The 19,609-nt window shown below is 36.6% G+C and overlaps 1 protein-coding gene across 4 annotated transcripts in view; it reads left to right on the top strand.

Moving 5' to 3' along the window:
• The window catches only part of phip (PHIP subunit of CUL4-Ring ligase complex), a 169,862-nt gene that overhangs the window by 104,056 nt on the left and 46,197 nt on the right, over positions 1 to 19,609 (top strand). For 3 of the 4 annotated variants that reach the window (XM_073056444.1, XM_073056440.1, XM_073056441.1), the window contains exons 16-22: positions 3,039 to 3,167; positions 6,369 to 6,594; positions 7,138 to 7,269; positions 9,950 to 10,133; positions 10,675 to 10,777; positions 16,373 to 16,516; positions 19,396 to 19,475. In XM_073056444.1, the coding sequence (XP_072912545.1) occupies positions 3,039 to 3,167; positions 6,369 to 6,594; positions 7,138 to 7,269; positions 9,950 to 10,133; positions 10,675 to 10,777; positions 16,373 to 16,516; positions 19,396 to 19,475 (998 nt within the window). The remainder of the gene's footprint in view (positions 1 to 3,038; positions 3,168 to 6,368; positions 6,595 to 7,137; positions 7,270 to 9,949; positions 10,134 to 10,674; positions 10,778 to 16,372; positions 16,517 to 19,395; positions 19,476 to 19,609) is intronic. The other variant, XM_073056443.1, reaches the window with a different exon arrangement.

Below are 19,609 nucleotides of genomic sequence, written 5' to 3' on the forward strand. Positions count from 1 at the left end.
TCGGTTGACTTTAACTGCACCAGAGTAACAATAATAGAACAATTATTGGGAGTTCAAATTGATAATCCTCATGTATTTCCAAGAGAGGATCATGTGTGACTTGGAGAAGAAATTCAGGTCACCACTGAGGCATTCAGTGAATGAGAAGCTAAGCAAGAAGATACTTCTGAAATAGAATACTTGCTTTAAACTTTGTCACATTCTGTAGACCTTTGCATATTTTGGTGTAGTTTATTTTGAATCTTTTTTTCTTATTAGCAGCAAGGCTCCTTAAATTCTGAATAAAATAATAATACAACATGGCAAGCTTCTCATTCTCATAATACAGTGGATTCTGGTTAATTGGACCCAGTATATCTTGGCCCAATTATGCGGCTACCATAATTAGCCAAAGTTTCATGCAAATAGTTAAAAAGGTATTAAAAACACAAATTATCATTTAACTGAGTGACAAATTATGTACTTAAATGAAATACAGAGCAAATTAAAACACAGCCAATGCTATGGCAGTACTATAAAATTCTGTATTAGTTCGTTATTTTTATCGACAGAGGAATTCATCTAGTGTATTCTGCCATGTTTTTGATTGACTGTAAATGAACAAAGTCAGTAATTTATTTGACTAATGTCAAACTTTTTCATGGCGTCTTGCAAAGGTCCGAAATTTTTTAAAGTCAAAATTATCAAAAGGCATTGCTGTTTGAATCGGTGTTCATCACCCCAAATGGATAACATAACACAAGTACATGTAACTGATGCTATTTAAAAACTGTTCACTCTAATCATGACCAGTGGCCACACATGTGCACGTGACTGATACTGGTTAGAAACTGTTTGGAAACAGTCTCATGTCCCAAGTAAGCAGCATAGTGTCTCAAGTAAATGAAAGGAATCCCAGCTATTTTCCCAATTAGTTTTTGTTTTCTAAGAGTTGTTTTCAATAAGTATTGGCCCCAGTTAACGGAATCTACTCTGCTTCCATCATGGTGATTGTGTGGAGCTTTGTTTCAGTGTGGTCTGAAATTGGCTGGTATTCAGTATAGATCTTTTGCTGGGAAGATGTCTTGCTTTCTTTTTCACTCTTTTTATTGATTTTTAAAAAAAAATGTGTACAAACAAGAGGAGAATATCCCTGCTATTTATGTCAATAGCAGTACATACAGAATGTAAAATAAACAATATCAGAATCACACATAGTGTTAATCTATAAAGTATAAATTTGATATAGAATGTATAATTCTCTTCATAATCAATTTATGAAGAAAGGAAGGACTATTAAAAATTATTATATAAAGAAAACGAGAAAAAAAACCCACTATTCTGAACAGAAAAAAAGACTGGGCAGTCCATCCTGAGAGAAAAACCAGAAGAAAAGAGACTCTGATCAAATCCAAGGTTCTGAAAAAAAAATAGCTGGAAGAGAATCAGTACAAAAAGGGTTAGGGTCCTTCCATTTAAGTAAAATAGCTTTTCTAGCCAATAAGGTTAAGCAGAAGCAGGAATATATCCTGCTTCCGATGGAATAATCCCAAAAATAGCTGTAAATAAGTTTGGTTGTAAATCCAGATCCAGCACTTTTGATAAGGATTTAAAAACATACAAAAATTCTCCAACTTTGGGAATATGTCTGATATGCTGACATATATCATGACCAGAAGCACCTAATCCAATTTTATGACCACTTCAGCTGAAAATCTTTGCCAATATGATCTCCAGATAATTTCAATTTTGCACAGTTGGAAAAATGTGACCTTGTGTCCAGTATCTAGGTTAATATTTTAAAATTATTTCACTTCAGCCTTTAATGCATTTTTTATAACTTTTAAAATATACATCTTTAAAGGTTTTAATTTTTTTAATATTATTTTGATGTCAGAAACAAAGCTTTGTAGGATTTGACACAAAGCAAAAGCTCCACGCCATGCTTTGGTGTCAGGACGTTCCGGCCTAAGTCCTTGCTTTGTCTTGATGTCTGACTCCCAGTGACAGAAGGTCAGCAAAGTGTACCTACTAAGTGCAACCCAGATTAATGCAGACAGATAGCATTTGTTGACAATTTCAGAAGGTGGATAGGTTCAATGTGTTCCTGCCTAATATTCTGACTCAACACAGAATGTTACAAAACACAAAGTACACTGCAGATGCTGTGGCCAAATCAACACGTACAAACAAGCTGGATGAACTCAGCAGGTCAGGCAGCATTCGTTGAAAGGAGCAGCCCGACTTGCTGAGTTCATCCAGCTTGCGTGTGTGTTGATAGAATGTTACCACATTCTTAATTAAAGTAATTAATTCTAACCATATTTTAAAAATTGAAATGGAAGCACAATCTTGTTCTTTTCTTTGTGCTTTCTTCTTCCTTGGTACTTTCACCGGAAACCAGGATGATAAAAGATTTAAGCAGAATGCCTTTAGATGTTTTTTTTTTTAAAAAAATACTGTCCTTATTAGGGATTAAAATGCTACTTCACTTTAGTATCCTTACTTGGTAGCATGCTGATCACTCTGAACCCCACAAAGAAATGTGGCTGCTTGGGTTTGTATAACTCTGAGAACTGTCCTTTTCTTCCTCCATCCAGTAATCACTATGAATGCAAAATGCATTTTGTTGTCAGCACATTAACATGGTAATTGTGAGATCCTGGTTCTATTTAAAGCCAGTCAAGTCACGTGTGTATGATTATTGTAATTAGTCCAAGCCTTAGGCATGCATTTCATAAGTCTTCCATGCTTTTGTCCACTTAATAAAATTAACACTTTATCTTTAAAAGGCAAGATAAATGCTATTCCATTGCTGTTGATTTTTGTTTTTCTGTCCAGCTTCTTTTGGATTAATTGTGGTATGATTTTTGGCAGATATAATTAAAAAATGGATTGTATGGTATTTAATTTAAATTTAAATCATTGCTTCTCCATCAAAAATACAGTAATTTCAGAATGAAGTAGGTTTGTAGGTCTGTTAGCAATGTCAGGTATCCTTTCTCTGAAAAATACAATGTGTGTTGTTCTCATTACTATTTTTACATTCTGTTTTTCAGATTGAAGGCCAGGGACATGGAGCTGTATTTGATTGCAAATGCTCCCCTGATGGGCAACATTTTGCATGTACTGATTCCCATGGGCACCTTCTTATTTTTGGTTTTGGTTCGAGCAGTAAATATGACAAGGTATGAAAAAAATAAGTTGTCTTAAAAAGTTCCCAACATTGGTTTTGGTTATGAACATTTTAAAAAATTTCAATCTGGTACATTAAAAAAAGCCTTGGATACTGTTGTTTGACATTTTGAATATTTCAATGTTTATTTCTCCTTTGCTGTTGAATCATTATGTGAGCAGACAAATAGAAGCCAGAGAAGTATTTTAAAAAAGTTATCTACATGATTAACGGTTTCCAGTTCTGACACGAGTTTATTAATGAGCATTCACCTCAACATCTTGAGTTTATTGTCATCATCAGAATCTGAAGAAGCTTAATTTTTTTATTGTAGAAAAGTTTTTGTGTGTGTGTGTGTATTCATCAGATTCTGATGATGAATTCTGGTGCTTCTATAACCATTGAATATCTCAAATAGTAAAATTATGATATAGATTATTATTACTTTGTTTCTATATTCAAAATGTAATCAAAAATTTTTAATTAGTAGAAATATTGTATTCACTGCCACCTGTAATTGTGTACTATCTTTAAGTTCAGCAAAAATGTCCCATTCTGTTGTATAGCAGTAGTATGAAACAAAACCTGTTGATGTTGATAGAGGGGGCTTTGGTGATGGAGATATAAAACAAAGAATTGGGCACATTCTACCAGGAGCAGCTGGGTAAAGATGTAGCAGTAGTTTGCAAAATAAGAAAAGCTCAGTGGTTTTTAGGTGTAAAGATGATGATGAAAAATTTTCCAGTGGCGGGGAATAGTACCATAGATTCCGGATTTTAAGCCGCTACTTTTTTCCCACATTTTGAACAGCTTTGAACTTTGCGGCCTTTAATCATGATTTGCTAATGCATGATTTTTTTCATGCCGCCTCGTAAACATTTTGCCTCATAACAGTAGACCAATAAAATTGATGAGTAGTTCACAGAGGTCCAATGAAATTGTACGATAAATCAAGCGCACTTTCACAATTAAATTATTGTAAATCAGTCATTTGTACTCACCCTCATCAACATGGAAAACACTCGAAGCATTGTGCTGCCTTATGGCATACTTAGTTTATAATATTTTCGCTTAGTAATTCATTTTCTAGTTAAAGTTAGAAGAGTTTTAACTATATTTGTTTTCTGTACTACATCGCGGGATGCTATGACGTCACACCCGGTTTCGCGGTGTCTTGTGGGAAAATGCCGGTTTGCGATGAAACGGGACGGAGGAAGGGAGCGCATTACGCGAGCGGCTTTGGATCTGAGCGAACGCTGCTTTTAAATGCCGTTTGCGATAAACGGAAAGGAGGGGGGAGCGCATTACGCGAGCGGCTTTGGATCTGAGCGAACGCTGCTTTTAAATGCCGTTTGCGATAAACGGAAAGGAGGGGGGGAGCGCATTACGCGAGCGGCTTTGGATCTGAGCGAACGCTGCTTTTAAGTTAAAGGTGATCAATAACTTTTCCTGGTAGGCTGTAGTATATATATTTTTTACCAGTCGTTAGGAGATATTGGAATGTTGTTCAGTAAAGAAGTATACGCAACGTATTTAAAAGTAGCCGCGTTACGGGCACGGTTCGAAAAAAAGCATTTGCAATATGTATTTGTTTTTGTTACCATATGGATTTAATCAAAAGTTAAAAAATCCTCACGTGTAATATCTTTCTGTGTAAATATCTCATATTACAACGTGGGACACCTGTGGCCGAAAATCCGGTGCGGCCTTTACAATTAAAAAATTGATTTTATTTCTAAAATTAGAGCCAGCGGCTTTTAATCAGGTGCGCTCTGTAGTCCGGAATCTACGGTACTTGACAAGAGAAATTATTGGCAATCTCAGTTGGTCAAGGGACAGGTGTCTGGTCATTAGTTTAGTATGACTAGACATGGGGAAGTAGAATATAGGCCCCTGGAAAAGATGTTTGAGAGATTAGCCAAAGATAGCTGACTAGAGGAAGGAGTAAACCATCAAAGGTTTTCAATAAATTGAAGTTGGAGAAATGTTTAGAAATTCCTCCTGGGTCTATAGCAAAAAGCAGTTTATCTAAAATACATAGCAATATAAGGTTACTATATAGCACATGATTTTTTTATGAAGTATAATTGGTTTTGCCACATGAATAACAGATGAAATGGTATTGTTAAACCACTAAAATGTTTCAATAATTTCTAGCAATAGTTTTTATCTTATTCCATGTATGTGCAACGAAGTTTAGTATTAATGTTAGTGTGGGAAGGCAAACAAAAATAAAGTTAGCAAATCTGATGGTCTGTTGTAGTTCTTAATCCAGAAATTAGTTAACAGGTGTTTGACATAAGAAACAGATTTACTCTTTCTATTTATGTAAGTAGTTGTTGGTTTGTACAGAAAAAAATAACTTAATATCTGTTGGTATGTAACTAAATTGTTTGCCGCTTCTAAACTTCCTTCCCTCACTGGTGCCATCTGCCTGTAGACTTCTTGCTGCTCCCAAGCTCAACTGCTGATGTTCTGAACTTAACATAAATCTTTGAATAATTGTCCTTTATACTCAAGGAAATGTACTCTCCAACCCCAACTAGAAGAGAAATCAATCATCAAAAATCTGCAGATGCTAGAAACTGAATATGCTGAGCATGATATGTTTCCACTAATGGGCAGATTTGAGTGATTATAGGACTGGAAGGATCTGCTGTTTAATTCTATAGGAACTCAGACGATGAATCTCTTGATTTTTCTTCCCTGGAGGATTATGGGTTGGGCCATTTGAGGCATTTAGAACAGAAGCAGATAAATTTCTGAATTATAATGAAATAGAGAGTTACAAGGAACTGGCACAGATGCAGTCTGGGGCAAATCAACCAAGATGTTTTTGAATGGCAGGGGCAGGCTTGAGGGGACAAACAGCGTGCTCCAGCTCTAATTTTCTTACATTCTTATGAAAGAGTCAGGCAGCATCTGTGGCATGAGAAATCAAGTGAACTTTTTTATTGGGTTGAAGCATATAGTATATGGTGAACAAAGAAAATAAAAGGCCCTGCTCTAGTCATTGGAATTCCCCTTTTCAGAAATAGGAATTTGTTGGGATTTTTGGCAAAAGTTGGCTTTTTTTCTAAATAAAATTTCAGAATGCTGATATGTCACCATCAAGTTTTATAGCTTTCAAGTTTAAAAAGAAGTGAATATAACTGTTGGTAAATCCTTCAAGGTAAAATGAAATGCCTGAACCTTTCAAAATTTCTTGCTGTAGATTTCTGATCAGATGTTTTTCCACACGGACTATCGACCCTTAATTCGTGATGCCAACAACTATGTCCTGGATGAGCAGACACAACAAGCACCACATCTTATGCCGCCTCCATTCCTGGTGGATGTGGATGGTAACCCCCATCCACCAAAATTCCAGAGATTAGTACCTGGCCGGGAGAACTGTAAAGATGATCAACTCATCCCACAAATGGGTGTTTCTGCAACAGGTAATCAAACTTGTGATCTAAGGAAAACTGAAAATGAGTCGAGTATCTAGCAGTGCATATTAACAAATAAATTTTTTTTAAAATTCAGAATGCAGTTAAAACGTGCATGACTCTAAAGTTAATGTCAGTGTTCCTTCCAGATTCTGTGGAATGTAATATTTCTGGCAAGAAATTATAGTGCCAATATTTTTCAAAAGCTCGTTTCATACTTACGGTAAGTTGTATAGTGTGTAGGATTTTATTCTCACATAATGGTGCAACTTTAGGAGATATCACAACTATGCTGGTAACTTAATAATACATAGATCTGATTGTCCTTGTCAAGTTAAAAATGCAGAATGGAAGTAAATATATGCTAAATTTAACAAAAAATGTAAAGATTTTCAAATGTTGCATATATTATTTTAGAAAATGCAACGAGATATTTATTTTAGAAAATATAAAAAATTTACTAAAGGATATGGTAGTGCTTACTAATTTGCAGAATGAAGCTAATAGCTTTTGCTTTGCCTGTTGTTTTGCTGCTTGCCACTTTCGCTCTAGGTTTGAACCAAGTTCTAAGTCAAGCAAACCATGAAGTCAGTCCATTGGACAATATGATTCAACGACTTCAGCAGGAACAAGATCAGAGACTAACTACAGGTACCAACAACACCTTGAACAGAGGAAGATTAGGTAGGACAATTTAATAACTGACCAGTAAATGCAATATTATAGAATTAATTAACATGTATCTAATTTAGTGGAATAGCTTTAATGTCATTCATCGTTTTGTCCATGAACTTCCAATTGTCACCCTAAAAACTTAAGCCTTCTGCAAGATTTGAATGACTTTCTGATGCCTAAATTATGTTTAATTGATAACTGGTTTATTATTTTCATATGCAGTGAGGTACAATGAAGAAGTTTGTTCACATTCTTACGGATCATTTTATCACATCAGTATGTCAAGGCTGTATGGGGGGAAAGCAGTAACAGAATGCAAAATATAGTGTTACAATCGCAGAAAGTCCAGTATAAGCAGATAATAAGATGCAAGGTAGATTAGCCAAAGTCCTTTTTAAATCAAAAAAAAGTTGAATGCCTCTATGCTCTTCCTGTTAATTAATTTATGTTCCAGCAGTTTCCCTGGTGGATTACAAATGGTAAACTACAAAATAATGAAATTAGAAACAATGGAATCATGTCATTTGTTAAAACATTCCACCACAAGTGCCATGGCAGGGGAACAACAGAAGAAACACCATCTCATTTCTGTTATCTATGCTGCCATTGCAACAGAGTGCTGCAAAGCTTCACAAGGTTCACTGGGCTTAAGTTCTAAAAGTGAAATCTGCCACCTTTTCAATTGATCATGGGGAATAAGGAGAGGTATTATGGTAGTAGTGGCACAGCAGGTAGTGCTGTCCCTGTCAGCACCAGTGTATCAGGTTCGATCTTGATGTCCAGTGCTGGCTGTACAGAATTTGTATGTGTTCCCTGTGTCCACTTGGGTTTCTTTTGTGTGCTGTCATTTCCTCCCACATTCCAAAGATGTGCTGGATTGTAAGTTAATCGGTTGCAGCGAATTCACCCTAATGTAGTGGGGGTAGCGGATGGCAGGAGAATTCAGGATGAAAAAAGATACATCATAAGGAAATAGGAAAACTGACAGACTTGATGGGTCGAATGTCTTTTGTCTATGTCATGTATGACAACAAAAAAAAATTCAGTGATAGTTCCGATTTTGCTAGCAACACTGCATACCAGCAGGCCGTTACTGCTTCTAATGTGGATTACTGACTATGGAAGGGCAGAACATATGTGCAAAAGCAGCCTTGAGACTGGAAGATTAGCTTGTTTGTGATGAGATAAGCTCCACCATACTAAGAATTCAACCACAAATATGCAGAAGTTGCCAACTGAGTCACTATTCCTGTGTTTCAGTTAAACTAGTTGGGGGGTGTGAGAAGAGAGAGGAATTTACTGAGTTTGCATTTCTGATTGTAAGCTATTGAGGAATAGCAAGTAGTAATTGTGTGTGAATGGTTGGAAGGGAAATGAGGGTTGAGTTTACCTATACCTTTCTCATACAATTTGCTAACAATTTAATACATAAAGAAGTATGTTTCTCTTCCAACTTCAGAGACCCTGGTTCATATTTCCACATGATATAGAATGAGACCATTTGAGTCCATCAGAAAGCAGTTCCATTCCTGCTAACAGTCCCAGAAATTTATTTTCACGTTCTTCATTGCCTTGCCTCCTTCCCAATTCTGCTACCCTAGATTCTACTTTCACCTACACAATAGAGGCAATTTGCAGTGACCAACTAGCCTACCAGCCTAGGATTCCAGCCTTGGATGTTGTTTGTCCGGATGATGAATATTCTCCACATAGGACTGTAACGCATTGGAGCAGAATTAGGCCATTTGGCCCATCGAATTGCTCTGACATTCAATCATGGCTGATTCTCTTTTCCCCTCCTCAGCCCCACTGAGGTGGGGAACTGGTGGGATTAAGTTTTGAGGAAGATACAGAGGCATCAAGGTGACATAGACTAGTTAGGTGGGCATGAAGACATTTGGCAGACAGAACATAACATGAATAAACGCAGTTACCATTTTGGATGAAAATGAAGACCTGGTTATTGAAAAGTTATCTTTAGAAATATTGATTGAATAGTGGTGATCTTATGCATCCGTCATTGAAGGCAAGCCTGCAGGTGCAGCAAGCAATTATGAAGGGAGAGAGGCCTTCCTGTAATAAGAGGTATTGACTATAAGAGCAGGAGTACAGTTGTACAGTTAGAGCTTTGCTAAGACCGTACCTGAAGTGTCTGTAGTTATGGTCTCTTCACCTAGGAACGGATATACTTGTTAAAGGGAGTGCATCCAAAGTTCTTCAGACTCATTCCTGGGTCGGCCGGACTGTATTGGTCATGCAAGGGTGAGGATTTTTGCCATCAGCATCATCTGGCCTATTAATTTGAAGACTGCTTATTTCTTAGTAATTACAGTTCATTCAAATTGTCATACTGATATTTTTCTCTTCTCCAACTGATGGCATGCTGCAAGAGAGTACACCACCTAATTTGGGTCATTTTGCTGAATTGTGAGAATGAAAATCTTGAATATTTAAAAAAAAAGGCTATATAGTTGCAAAGCTGTTCATGTTCTCATTTGCTTGTTTTCAATTTGTATTTATTATCCGTATTCTTTCCAAATATGTCATTTTGAGTCCAAATTGCTACTTATGGTAATTATCCTCCTGTCTGTTTGAAATGCATTCTGCTAGCGTACCACCATGCAATTTTTCTCCTGCCTTGAAGCACTATGGCAGGCATTACAGAAGGTTTTGTATTTGTTCATTCTAGGCTCACAAAGTTCTACCTCTGAGATGCACTCACCTCCAAATGTTGGCTTGCGGCGCAGTGGACAGATTGAAGGTGTGCGGCAGATGCACAGTAATGCACCTAGAAGTGAAATTGCCACTGAGCGGGATCTTGTGGCCTGGAGTCGGAGGGTAGTAGTGCCAGAATTAACCCAGGGTGTAGCCAGGTATGTATATGTATTTAATGGAAGAAAAGCAAAATTGTACATGATGTGATTTCTCTTTTATAAGTGAAATGGAATGTCCATTGTTTCCATTGATAATAATTATTTTTACCCTTTGGAATATGCATTCTGCATTATAGTTTGCGTGATACTCACTGTTAATACTTTGCAACAAGTTTTTCCATCAATTATATGTTCTGGGTATATTAAATTATATTGCTGTAGCACTGTGATTATGTTACAGGGCTACCAATTGTGCAGCCTAAATTAGTGATCCAGAGATCATTTCACTTATCAGCAAAGAAACTGGAGAGTCTGAAATAAAAGGCCATTATGTAGTGACCACGTAGACTGTATTGTGGCTGAACTTTTGCAAAATGAAGGTCCTCTGCCACCCTCTGATCACTGCACAATATGCCCTAACAAAAATGCTCCAACATTGAGACCCTGGAAAGCATCGACAGATTTTCATCTTTATTATCCAGTTGATGTATATGTGGGTGCCTCTCTTAACTTCCCTTTTCTAATTATACTTGTGTTACAGTAAGCAGGAAGAATGTAGAGCAGCCAAAGGGGAAGAAGAAGTCAACATTTATAAATATGAGAGGAGAAAGAAAACAACAAATCAAGTTCAACGAGAAAACAAGGTAATTACTTCATCAGATACATTTAGCAATTCTAGAAGGATAGTCAAAATGGTTAGTTAAAATATTGCATAACTCTAAGATGATTTAAAGATTGATTCTTCATGCTCTAAATAACCAAGCTTATGACTGATGTTTTCTAAGGTTGCAACAGTATGAATAATTGCAACCAGTCTATTTTCCTGGATTTCTTTTTGCAAGTTATTATATGATTTAAATTTTATACTAGAACTTAACTATATATTTCTCAAATTGTGGTGTAATAAACTTAGGAGAGAGTTTTATCTTATATTGGTCCTAACCTGTGTAAGCATATACCTCAGAAGATTTATTTTATCAAAGGTGCTAATTGTATTTTGCTTCCAGTTATGTCTTGACCTTGCTGTTTATAAATGGGAAATAAATTAATCCTTTGAATGCGTATTACTATATGTAAAACTATAGACTTATTTGGAGATCACTGAAAGCAAAATTCACCCTGGCAGTGCTAGAAGCATTTCCACATGTGTTGTGATATTCATGAATGAAATGAGAAGGGCTTTCTGCATCAAACAGGATAAGGGATAATAATAAATAATTGACGTAGTCGATTGAGGACAAACAGAATGCAGCTGTAATTAAAGTGTCAGATTTTTTTTAAAGCTATTTTTTAATTGTAGACTTAACTTGACCAGCAGGAAGTGGAAAAGCAGCCTGGATGAATTATTACTTACTGTTCCTTGCTTCTTGTGAAAACATGTCTTTTCTCCCCTCCATATAAGCTTAATTACAGAGCTGAAATTATAGCCACAAACTTTAGTTCCTTTCCCTGGTGTTGCTTTGCAGTCAGTCTCTTGCAACCTGCTAATATTTATTAGATCAACCATAATTGTGCAGTTGCAAGAAAAAGTTTGTAAGCCATTTGCAACTACCTGGTTTTCTGCATTAATTACTCATAAAATGTGGTCTGATCTTCATCTAGCTCATGATAATAGACAAATGCAAACTGCCTAAACTAATAACAGACAAACAATTGTGCTTTCATTTCTTTATTGAACACATTGTTTAATCATTCACAGGCCAGGCTGGAAAATGTATGTGAACCCTTCTATTTAATAACTGGTAGAACTTCCTTGAGCAGCAGTAACCTCCACCAAACTGCTGCTGATCAGACTTGCAGAACAATGAAGAGGGATTTTAGACCATTCCTCCATACAAAACGGTTTCAGTTCATCAATATTTCTGGGATACCTTGCATGAACAACCCTCTTCAGGACATGCCACAGTATCTCAAGGCCTGGACTGTGACTTGGCCATTCCAAAACACAAATTTCCTTTTTTTTAAAAACCATTCTGTTATTGATTTACCCTTGTATTTTATATCATTGTCTTGTTGCGTCACCCAGCTTTTATTGAGCTTCAGGGGACAGACTACTACTCTGACATTCTCCTGTAAAATGTCCTGGTACAATTTTGAATTAATGATTCTGTCAATGACTGCAAGCTGTCCAGGCCCTGAGGCAGCAAAGCAGCCCCAAACCATGATGACTCTTCCACCATGCTTCACAGTTGGGATGAAGTTTTGGTGTTGGTGTGCAGTGCCTTTTTTCCTCCAAACATAGTGGTATGCACTTCTGCCTAAAAATTCAACTTCCGTCTCATCTGTCCGCAGAATATTGTCCCAGAAGAATTGTGGAACATCCATGTGGTCGTTTGCAAACTTGAGACGTGCAGCAATGGTTTTTTCATGAACACCATTCTATTTCAGTTTTTTTCTTATAGTGAACACATGAACAGAGACTTTAGCAAGCGCTGAAGATTTCTGCAGGTCTTTTGCTGTTACTCTTGGGTTCATTTTCACCTCCTTCAACATTGCATGTTGTGCTCTTGGTGTGATGTTTGCAGGATGCCCATTCCTAGGGAGAGTAACAACATTAATGAATTTCCTCCATTTATAGACAACTTCTCTTACCGTGGACTGATGAGCACTCATGTCTTTAGAAATGCTTTTGTAGCATTTTCTAGCTTCATGTGTCTCAACAATTCTTTTAAGGTCCTCTGAAAGTCGTTTTGATCAAGGAATGGTGCACATATACAGATCTTTCATGAGAAGAGCATGCCCTGTTAGTAACCTGACTTTGTGTGTCTTTTTTATGAGGCAGGGCACCTCTACAACCCACACCTCCAATCTCATCTCATTGATTGGGATGCCTGACTCCAAATAGCTTTTGTAGAAAGCATTACCTCTGAGATTCACATACTTTTTTGAACCTAGACTATGATTGTTTAAATGGTGTACTCAGTATTGACGACAAGTACAATTGTTTATGTGTTATTAGTTTAGGCAGATTGTGTTTGTCTATTATTGTGACTTAGATAAAGATCAAATTGCATTTTATGAGTAATGAATGCAGAAAACTAGGTAATTGCAAAGGATTCACAAACTTTTTGTTGTAACTGTACAAGTAGTGTGCTGTAACTAAGAAAACTAAGTACTGAGAGTATCGTCGTTATAATCAGTGGAAAGATTCCATAAGAACTTGAAACTGAGCACAAAAGGGAACAAGCAACTGCTTTGCAAATTTATGCTTTCTCTTACTGTTTAGTCAAACCTAGATTGGGCGAAACAAGATATGTATTGATTGTTGGAATAAAACTTAAATTTTTCTTCCTAACTTTACGATTCAATTTGTTTAGCCAGTGTGATACTCTACAATCTTTTGAGTAAATGAGGTGAACTGTACATATTATAGATGAACCCAAGTGATTGGTTTTGTGAAGATAAATTTTTTATTTCATTTTTATTTCATCTTGATTATGAAATGATTGCTACTTTATTTCAAGTGTGTAATGGCCTTTTCAGCAAAACAATCACACAGTCTTCCTCCAACAGTAGTGTTCAACAGCACGAAGACAGAATTTTTGGGAAGAGAGAACCATCAACCTTCCATAAAAATTGCAGAAACTCTTCTGCAATTTTGTATTTACTTGTGTGCACTATGACTTTTGCTGAGATAGCTTCAGGTATGCTAGATGCTGACCTTTGTGCACAAGGCTAGAAGGTTTAACAACAAAGAATCCAACCACCCACAGCACACAAGGTCATTCATTGCCTATAGGAGTTCCAGAAATCCTGAATGTTAGTTGTTTTCTCCATTTTTGTCTGATCAAATGTACTGGTCTATCCACTGCCAACTGCAGGTTCCCAATGAAGGTATAAGTCTATATTCAACTTGGTGGTTCAAGTTGTTTTCTTTTTATCTCTCAGGACTTGACCTGATACCAAGTTACAGTGGAATAAAGTTAATAGATCACAGAATCTTAAAGCACAGAAGCTGGTCCTCTTGGCCCACTATGTCCATGCCAACCATGATGCCCATTTATGTTAATCACATTGGCCCTTCCATATCTTTCAATGCCTTTCCTATCTAAGTACATGCGTAAATGCTTGTAAAAACACTGTAATTGTATTTACCATCTCTTGTGGCAGTTATTTCTAGATATGCACCCTCTTCACTTTTCTGAAAAGTTTCCCACTTGGATCATCTTTAAATTTCTCCCCTCTCTCCTTAATCCTTTGTCCTCCAGTTTTAGTCCCACCCTCCTAAGATAAAGATTCTGACTGTCTATCCTATTTGTGCCCCTCATAATTTTATAAGCCTCTTTGAGGTTACATCTTAGCATCCCATGTTCTAGAGAGATTAAATCCAACCTATCCAATCTCTGCCTACGATTATAGCTCTTTATTCTAGGCAACATCCTGGTGAATCTCTTCTGCACTCTCTGTTTCCACCACAATCTTCCTGTAGCATGGTGACAGAACTGTACAGAGTACTTCTAGTGCGATCTAACAATGTTTCATACATTTGGAATATGATGTCCCCACAATGTCCTGGCTTCTTGACCACCTTATGAATCTGTTTCTCTACTTACAATGAGCTATAGACTTATACTCCCAAGTCCTTCTATACAACAGTGGTCCTAAGACCCTTGTGATTTACTCTATATTTTCAACGGGAATTTGAATACTTAGTGATAAATGATAAAGTCATTTATGAAACAAAGAACAAAAAAAAACAGAACTGCTTAAAAGATAGATAGTGTGTAGGGAGAGAGAAAAACTGAATTAATATAAAAGACTGCTTATCTAAAACAAAAAAAAAGTATTCTGAAATTGCAATAACTCAAATTAGTTGAACCATTACCTTGCTAAATAGGAATGTGCGCTTTTGGGTTGAATCCTACAAGGAGCTCTAATTAGATTAGATAAGAAAAGATGCTTTACCAAAGATGCTTTTGAGCTAAGAACCCGACACAAATTTTTGCTGTCTTTGCTGCTGTGCACTGCTGTGATGGAAACTGGCTACCTTGACATTGCATATATTCAGAGGGTGGTGTGCAAAGGCTCTATTCATCTATTTGTTTGATTACATAGCCCTCCCCAGCCTAAGTTTTTCTACAGTAATAAGGTCAACTGAAAAGTCCAATGAGAGGTAGTATTGGACCTGGGTGGTCTGTGGTTGCTGCTGGTCCCCCCAAAAATAGTCTTGCTTTCTTCATGCTGAGTGTCCATACTGATCATCCCCCTTCACAGATAATCTTTCCCCGTCAAGTATGACAATTTATTGCTGGAGATCAGCAATGAAAGGTTAAGGTTTGGACAAGGTTTGCAGCACAGCAAATTGCAACAGTGAGGAGGCAGGGGTTGTTATCATCTCCCCAGCCCAGCAGCATGTAACCAAGTATTTGTCTTTTTAAAGCACAAGCTGCACGTTCCTGAGCATTCAGACTGGACATCCAGAATGATCTCTGGGGTAGTGGTAAATGGAGTACATGTGTTGTCTCTGAATTAGTACTTTTAGAAATCTATTTTGAATGTGACTTTGAAGAACATCAATTTAGTGAGAGTTCCTTTCTGATGTATTAAATATCAATTATTTTTAAATAAATCCCATATTTCTGCTCACATGTAGAACAAGTTGATGTTGGAAAAACAGATCTGTTTTAATTTTTTTAAAGTGCTGGTTTAAATTGAATGTCTCCGAATCCACCTCTCAATTTGTGGAAGGAAACGGTTTCCTGTTATTTGACATATTACTTTCAGATAAGATTCATTCAGATTACATTCAGATCAGGATGTTAGCAGTTCCTTTTGATGTGGAATGGAAATAGGAAAATTAAGAAATACTGAGCAGATGAGGCAGTATCTGTGAAAAGAGTAATGAAATTAATGTTTTATGTTCATGATCCTTTATCAGATGTTGTCCTGCCTGGTGGGCGTTTCCAGCACACTCTGCTATTACGATTTCTGGCACCTGCAATTCCCTTTGATTTTATATTGTTCATTTTTACATGTTCATTTCAAACTGAATCAATCCTCATCTCATTTCCATTTTGTGAACTTTAATTTTGTGCCACAGTCCAATTCCACTTGAAGGTAATCTTGTGTTCTCTTGGATTATGGCAACCATTAAGATGTAAGATTTAAACTTGTATAAACCTGGTGATACAGTTGCTATTAAAAATTGATTGACTGGGAAGTTGCAGTGGTATTTTTGAGCAACTTAAAGTGAATATTTTAAAAAACTAAATCTGCCTTATTAAATGGATGATTTTTAGGCCCATACCTATGAACAGTTGCATGAAAACGGGGAGGTGAGAAAACCAGGCCGCCAGAATGTACACAATTACCGCACAAGATCTGCCATTGATGACAGCAGCAGAAATTCACAGCAGAATGTAGATAACAACAGCTCTTCAGAGGTAAATTTTATAGGAAAATACTTTTTAATGTAATTTGTTAAAGATCAAGTTGCTGAAACAGTACTGGTTGTTATATGGGTTAATTGTTGAATAGAGGATGAACATGTTATTTGGTTGATTAAGTTTTCCATGAATTATACATTTTTAACAATTTCTAGGCTCATGCATGAAATTTTTCCCGATGATCATAGAACTACCTGATTAGATACAATATGTGACAATTATGCAACTGTTTTCAAATTATGAATTGACATATTATCAAACTTAATAAGTAGTTTGTAGGCCGAAGGGCCTGTATTGTGCTGTAGAAAGTTAGCAGTAATTAAGAAGACAAATGAAATACAGTGAATTCTGGTTAATTGGGCCATTGGTTAATCATGGCAGCCATTTATTTGGGGCAACTCTTAAAGAACAAAAACTTGAAAATGGCCAGGATTCCCTTTGTTTATTTGGGACACTATGCGTGATTATTGTGACAGTTGCTGAACACTTCTAACTAGCGACAGCTGCGTGCACATGTGTGGCTGTGAGACGGTACATCGTGCTTAGAGTGAACAGTGTCAGTTGTGTATGTTTGTGTTCAAGAACCAGTGATTTTTGTTGCTTACTAGTTGGCGAGAAATAAGCAGTAAGGCAATTCAGAACTGATTTGCTCACTGCAGTTTCAAGCATTCAGGCTTGGATATACCAGGAATGGCCAGGAGTGAAAACAGAATGATTTCACTACTTCAACAAGTTAGAAACTACAAAGAATTTGAAGGTATCAATGATCATCTCGAATATTACAGTGAAAATGAAGATAGGATGCAATCATCTAAAGCATTGTTTGTAGGTAGTCCATTATCTGCACTTGGTGTCTCTGCTGATTTTGTTCATTTACAGTCAATCGATAGTACATGGCAGTGTACACTGGATGAATTCCTGTCAATAATTATTAACTAACGCACAGATTTATAGTACTGTAGTATTAGTGTTCTGGTTTGTTCTGTATTTCATTAAATACATAATTTGTTACTCAGTTGAAAAATAGTTTGTCTTTTTAACTATTTATATTAAACTTTAGCTAGTTGGGACCCCCACGTAATTGGGCCAAAATATATTGGCCCAATTAGTCAGAATCCACTGTATTGGTAAAAGGACCTGGAGTACAAAAGGAGAGAAATTTTGTTAATACTACATAGGGAGCTGATGCGGCTATAGCTGGAGTATGTGTACAGTTGTCCTGATTTTAAAAAGAGGTATACTTTCACTGGGAAGATAATCTGCATTGCTTCCTAGGTGGAAATGGTTGACTTAGAGAAATGTTTGAGTTTGAGCAGATTAGGCGATTTGTCAACTGGTACTAGCAGGGCTGGTACTGTGGTCAGTATAGATCAGTTGGGCAGAAAGGCCTGGTTTTGATGCTTTATTCTGTGACTCACTGAAGTTTAGAATAATGCAGGTAGTGATCTTACTGAAGCATCATATTTCGTGGATGAGTGAGAAGATGTTTCCCCTCCTGGCAGAATGCTGAAACATTTAGGGAGAGTTTTAGGATAAGGGATCACTCATTTATAATGGAGATGGGAAGGAATTTCTTCTCATGGAATTTAAAAACTCTGGGATCCTTTAAAATGGAGAGCTCTGATGACTGAATTAATGAATATATTCAAGGCTGATTTACATAAATATTGTTATATTATGGCGTTGCGGTTAACGGGGGAACTATCAAAATAGTTGAGGTGAAAATGAGAAATCTTGACATTATTGAATGACAGCAGGACTGGTGACCATATGACATAGACTTGTACATCCAGGAGTGGCACTTCCTTCTAAGTGTCTTTTTGGCTGCTCTCACATAAATGAAGCTCAACATTGTTCAGAAATACATGAGGAAGCATAAAGAATATATTTTATGATACAATTCTTTTGTTCCCTCAGTAGGCTATGGCCTTTTATAATTCAACATTATAAGTATTTTCTTTTTCATATGCTCATATGATTATTCTGTATCATCAGTTGCTGGGTTTACAAACTTGGAGTTGTGCGGTTCTTTGGTATGCTAACTCAAGTCATGGATTTCACCCCTAAAGATTAGTGGTGGTATTTGTCAAGTGTGATTTCCTTTCTGAAGTGGAAATGTTGGTATAATATTTGCCATTACTCAAGTGTAGTTATGAGAAAATTGGAACAGAGTGGGAGGATTGGTGGAGGTGTGTGGGGGGGGGGGGGGGGGGGTGGAGTTCTGAACCACTATTTGAATCACCTGGCCAGCAGTACTTCAAAGTTAATCAGACGCATAACTCTCTCAGCCATTTTCAGTTGGTTGAAATAGACATTCTGCCTATTGATATCCGACTGGCATTACTCAATTAATATTACTAAGGTCATGGTCAAAGAAAGACAATAACTCAATCAAATAAAAGAAGCTAGGAGAAGATAATTTACACTGGTAATTGATTAAGAAAACTAAAATACTTAAAGTTGAATGAAAAAGCCTGTAAGCTGTTGAGGAGACTAAATCATTGTTTTATCGTGTACTTTCTTTTGGCCTTCCTTGTATGTTCTTGAACTATATTGAGTTTTAATTGTACAAGAAGGGCATTTGTTACCCATATCTGTTATAAGTTGCCCATTTTTGAAAGTGTGTGAACTTTCTAATGGTATCTTGTGTTGTGAGGATTCAAATTAGTGCAAATGTACTGTGACCTTGAGCATGTCAACAGAGTAGTTTTGCTTTTGGATTTCAGTGTTTTTAAATTCATCATTAAAACAATCATGCAAAGTATTGGCGGGCTTACAATTTTAATTGTTAAAATTCATGTTTTTAGAGCACAGTGAATGTGCACCATTAATTATGATAGTATATATTGTCATTCCATTTTGATTTTAATTTTCAGGAGCTTGAAGTCCGTGGTGTCAACGGTGTAACCTCAGAAGAAGATGGAGATGCATGGCACAATGAGAGCAGCAGTTCAAGGCAATTGATGTTTTAAGCCATTTACCATTTTCTTTAAATTTTAAGCAAGATTTGGTGATTACTACTGCTGGTGTTAGTAGTGATGTAGCATTGAATTGATTGGGCAGGAAAATGTCAAAAGGTCAAAATTAGAA

This window comes from Hemitrygon akajei, chromosome 9 (assembly GCF_048418815.1).
Source record: "Hemitrygon akajei chromosome 9, sHemAka1.3, whole genome shotgun sequence".
NCBI lineage: Eukaryota > Metazoa > Chordata > Chondrichthyes > Myliobatiformes > Dasyatidae > Hemitrygon > Hemitrygon akajei.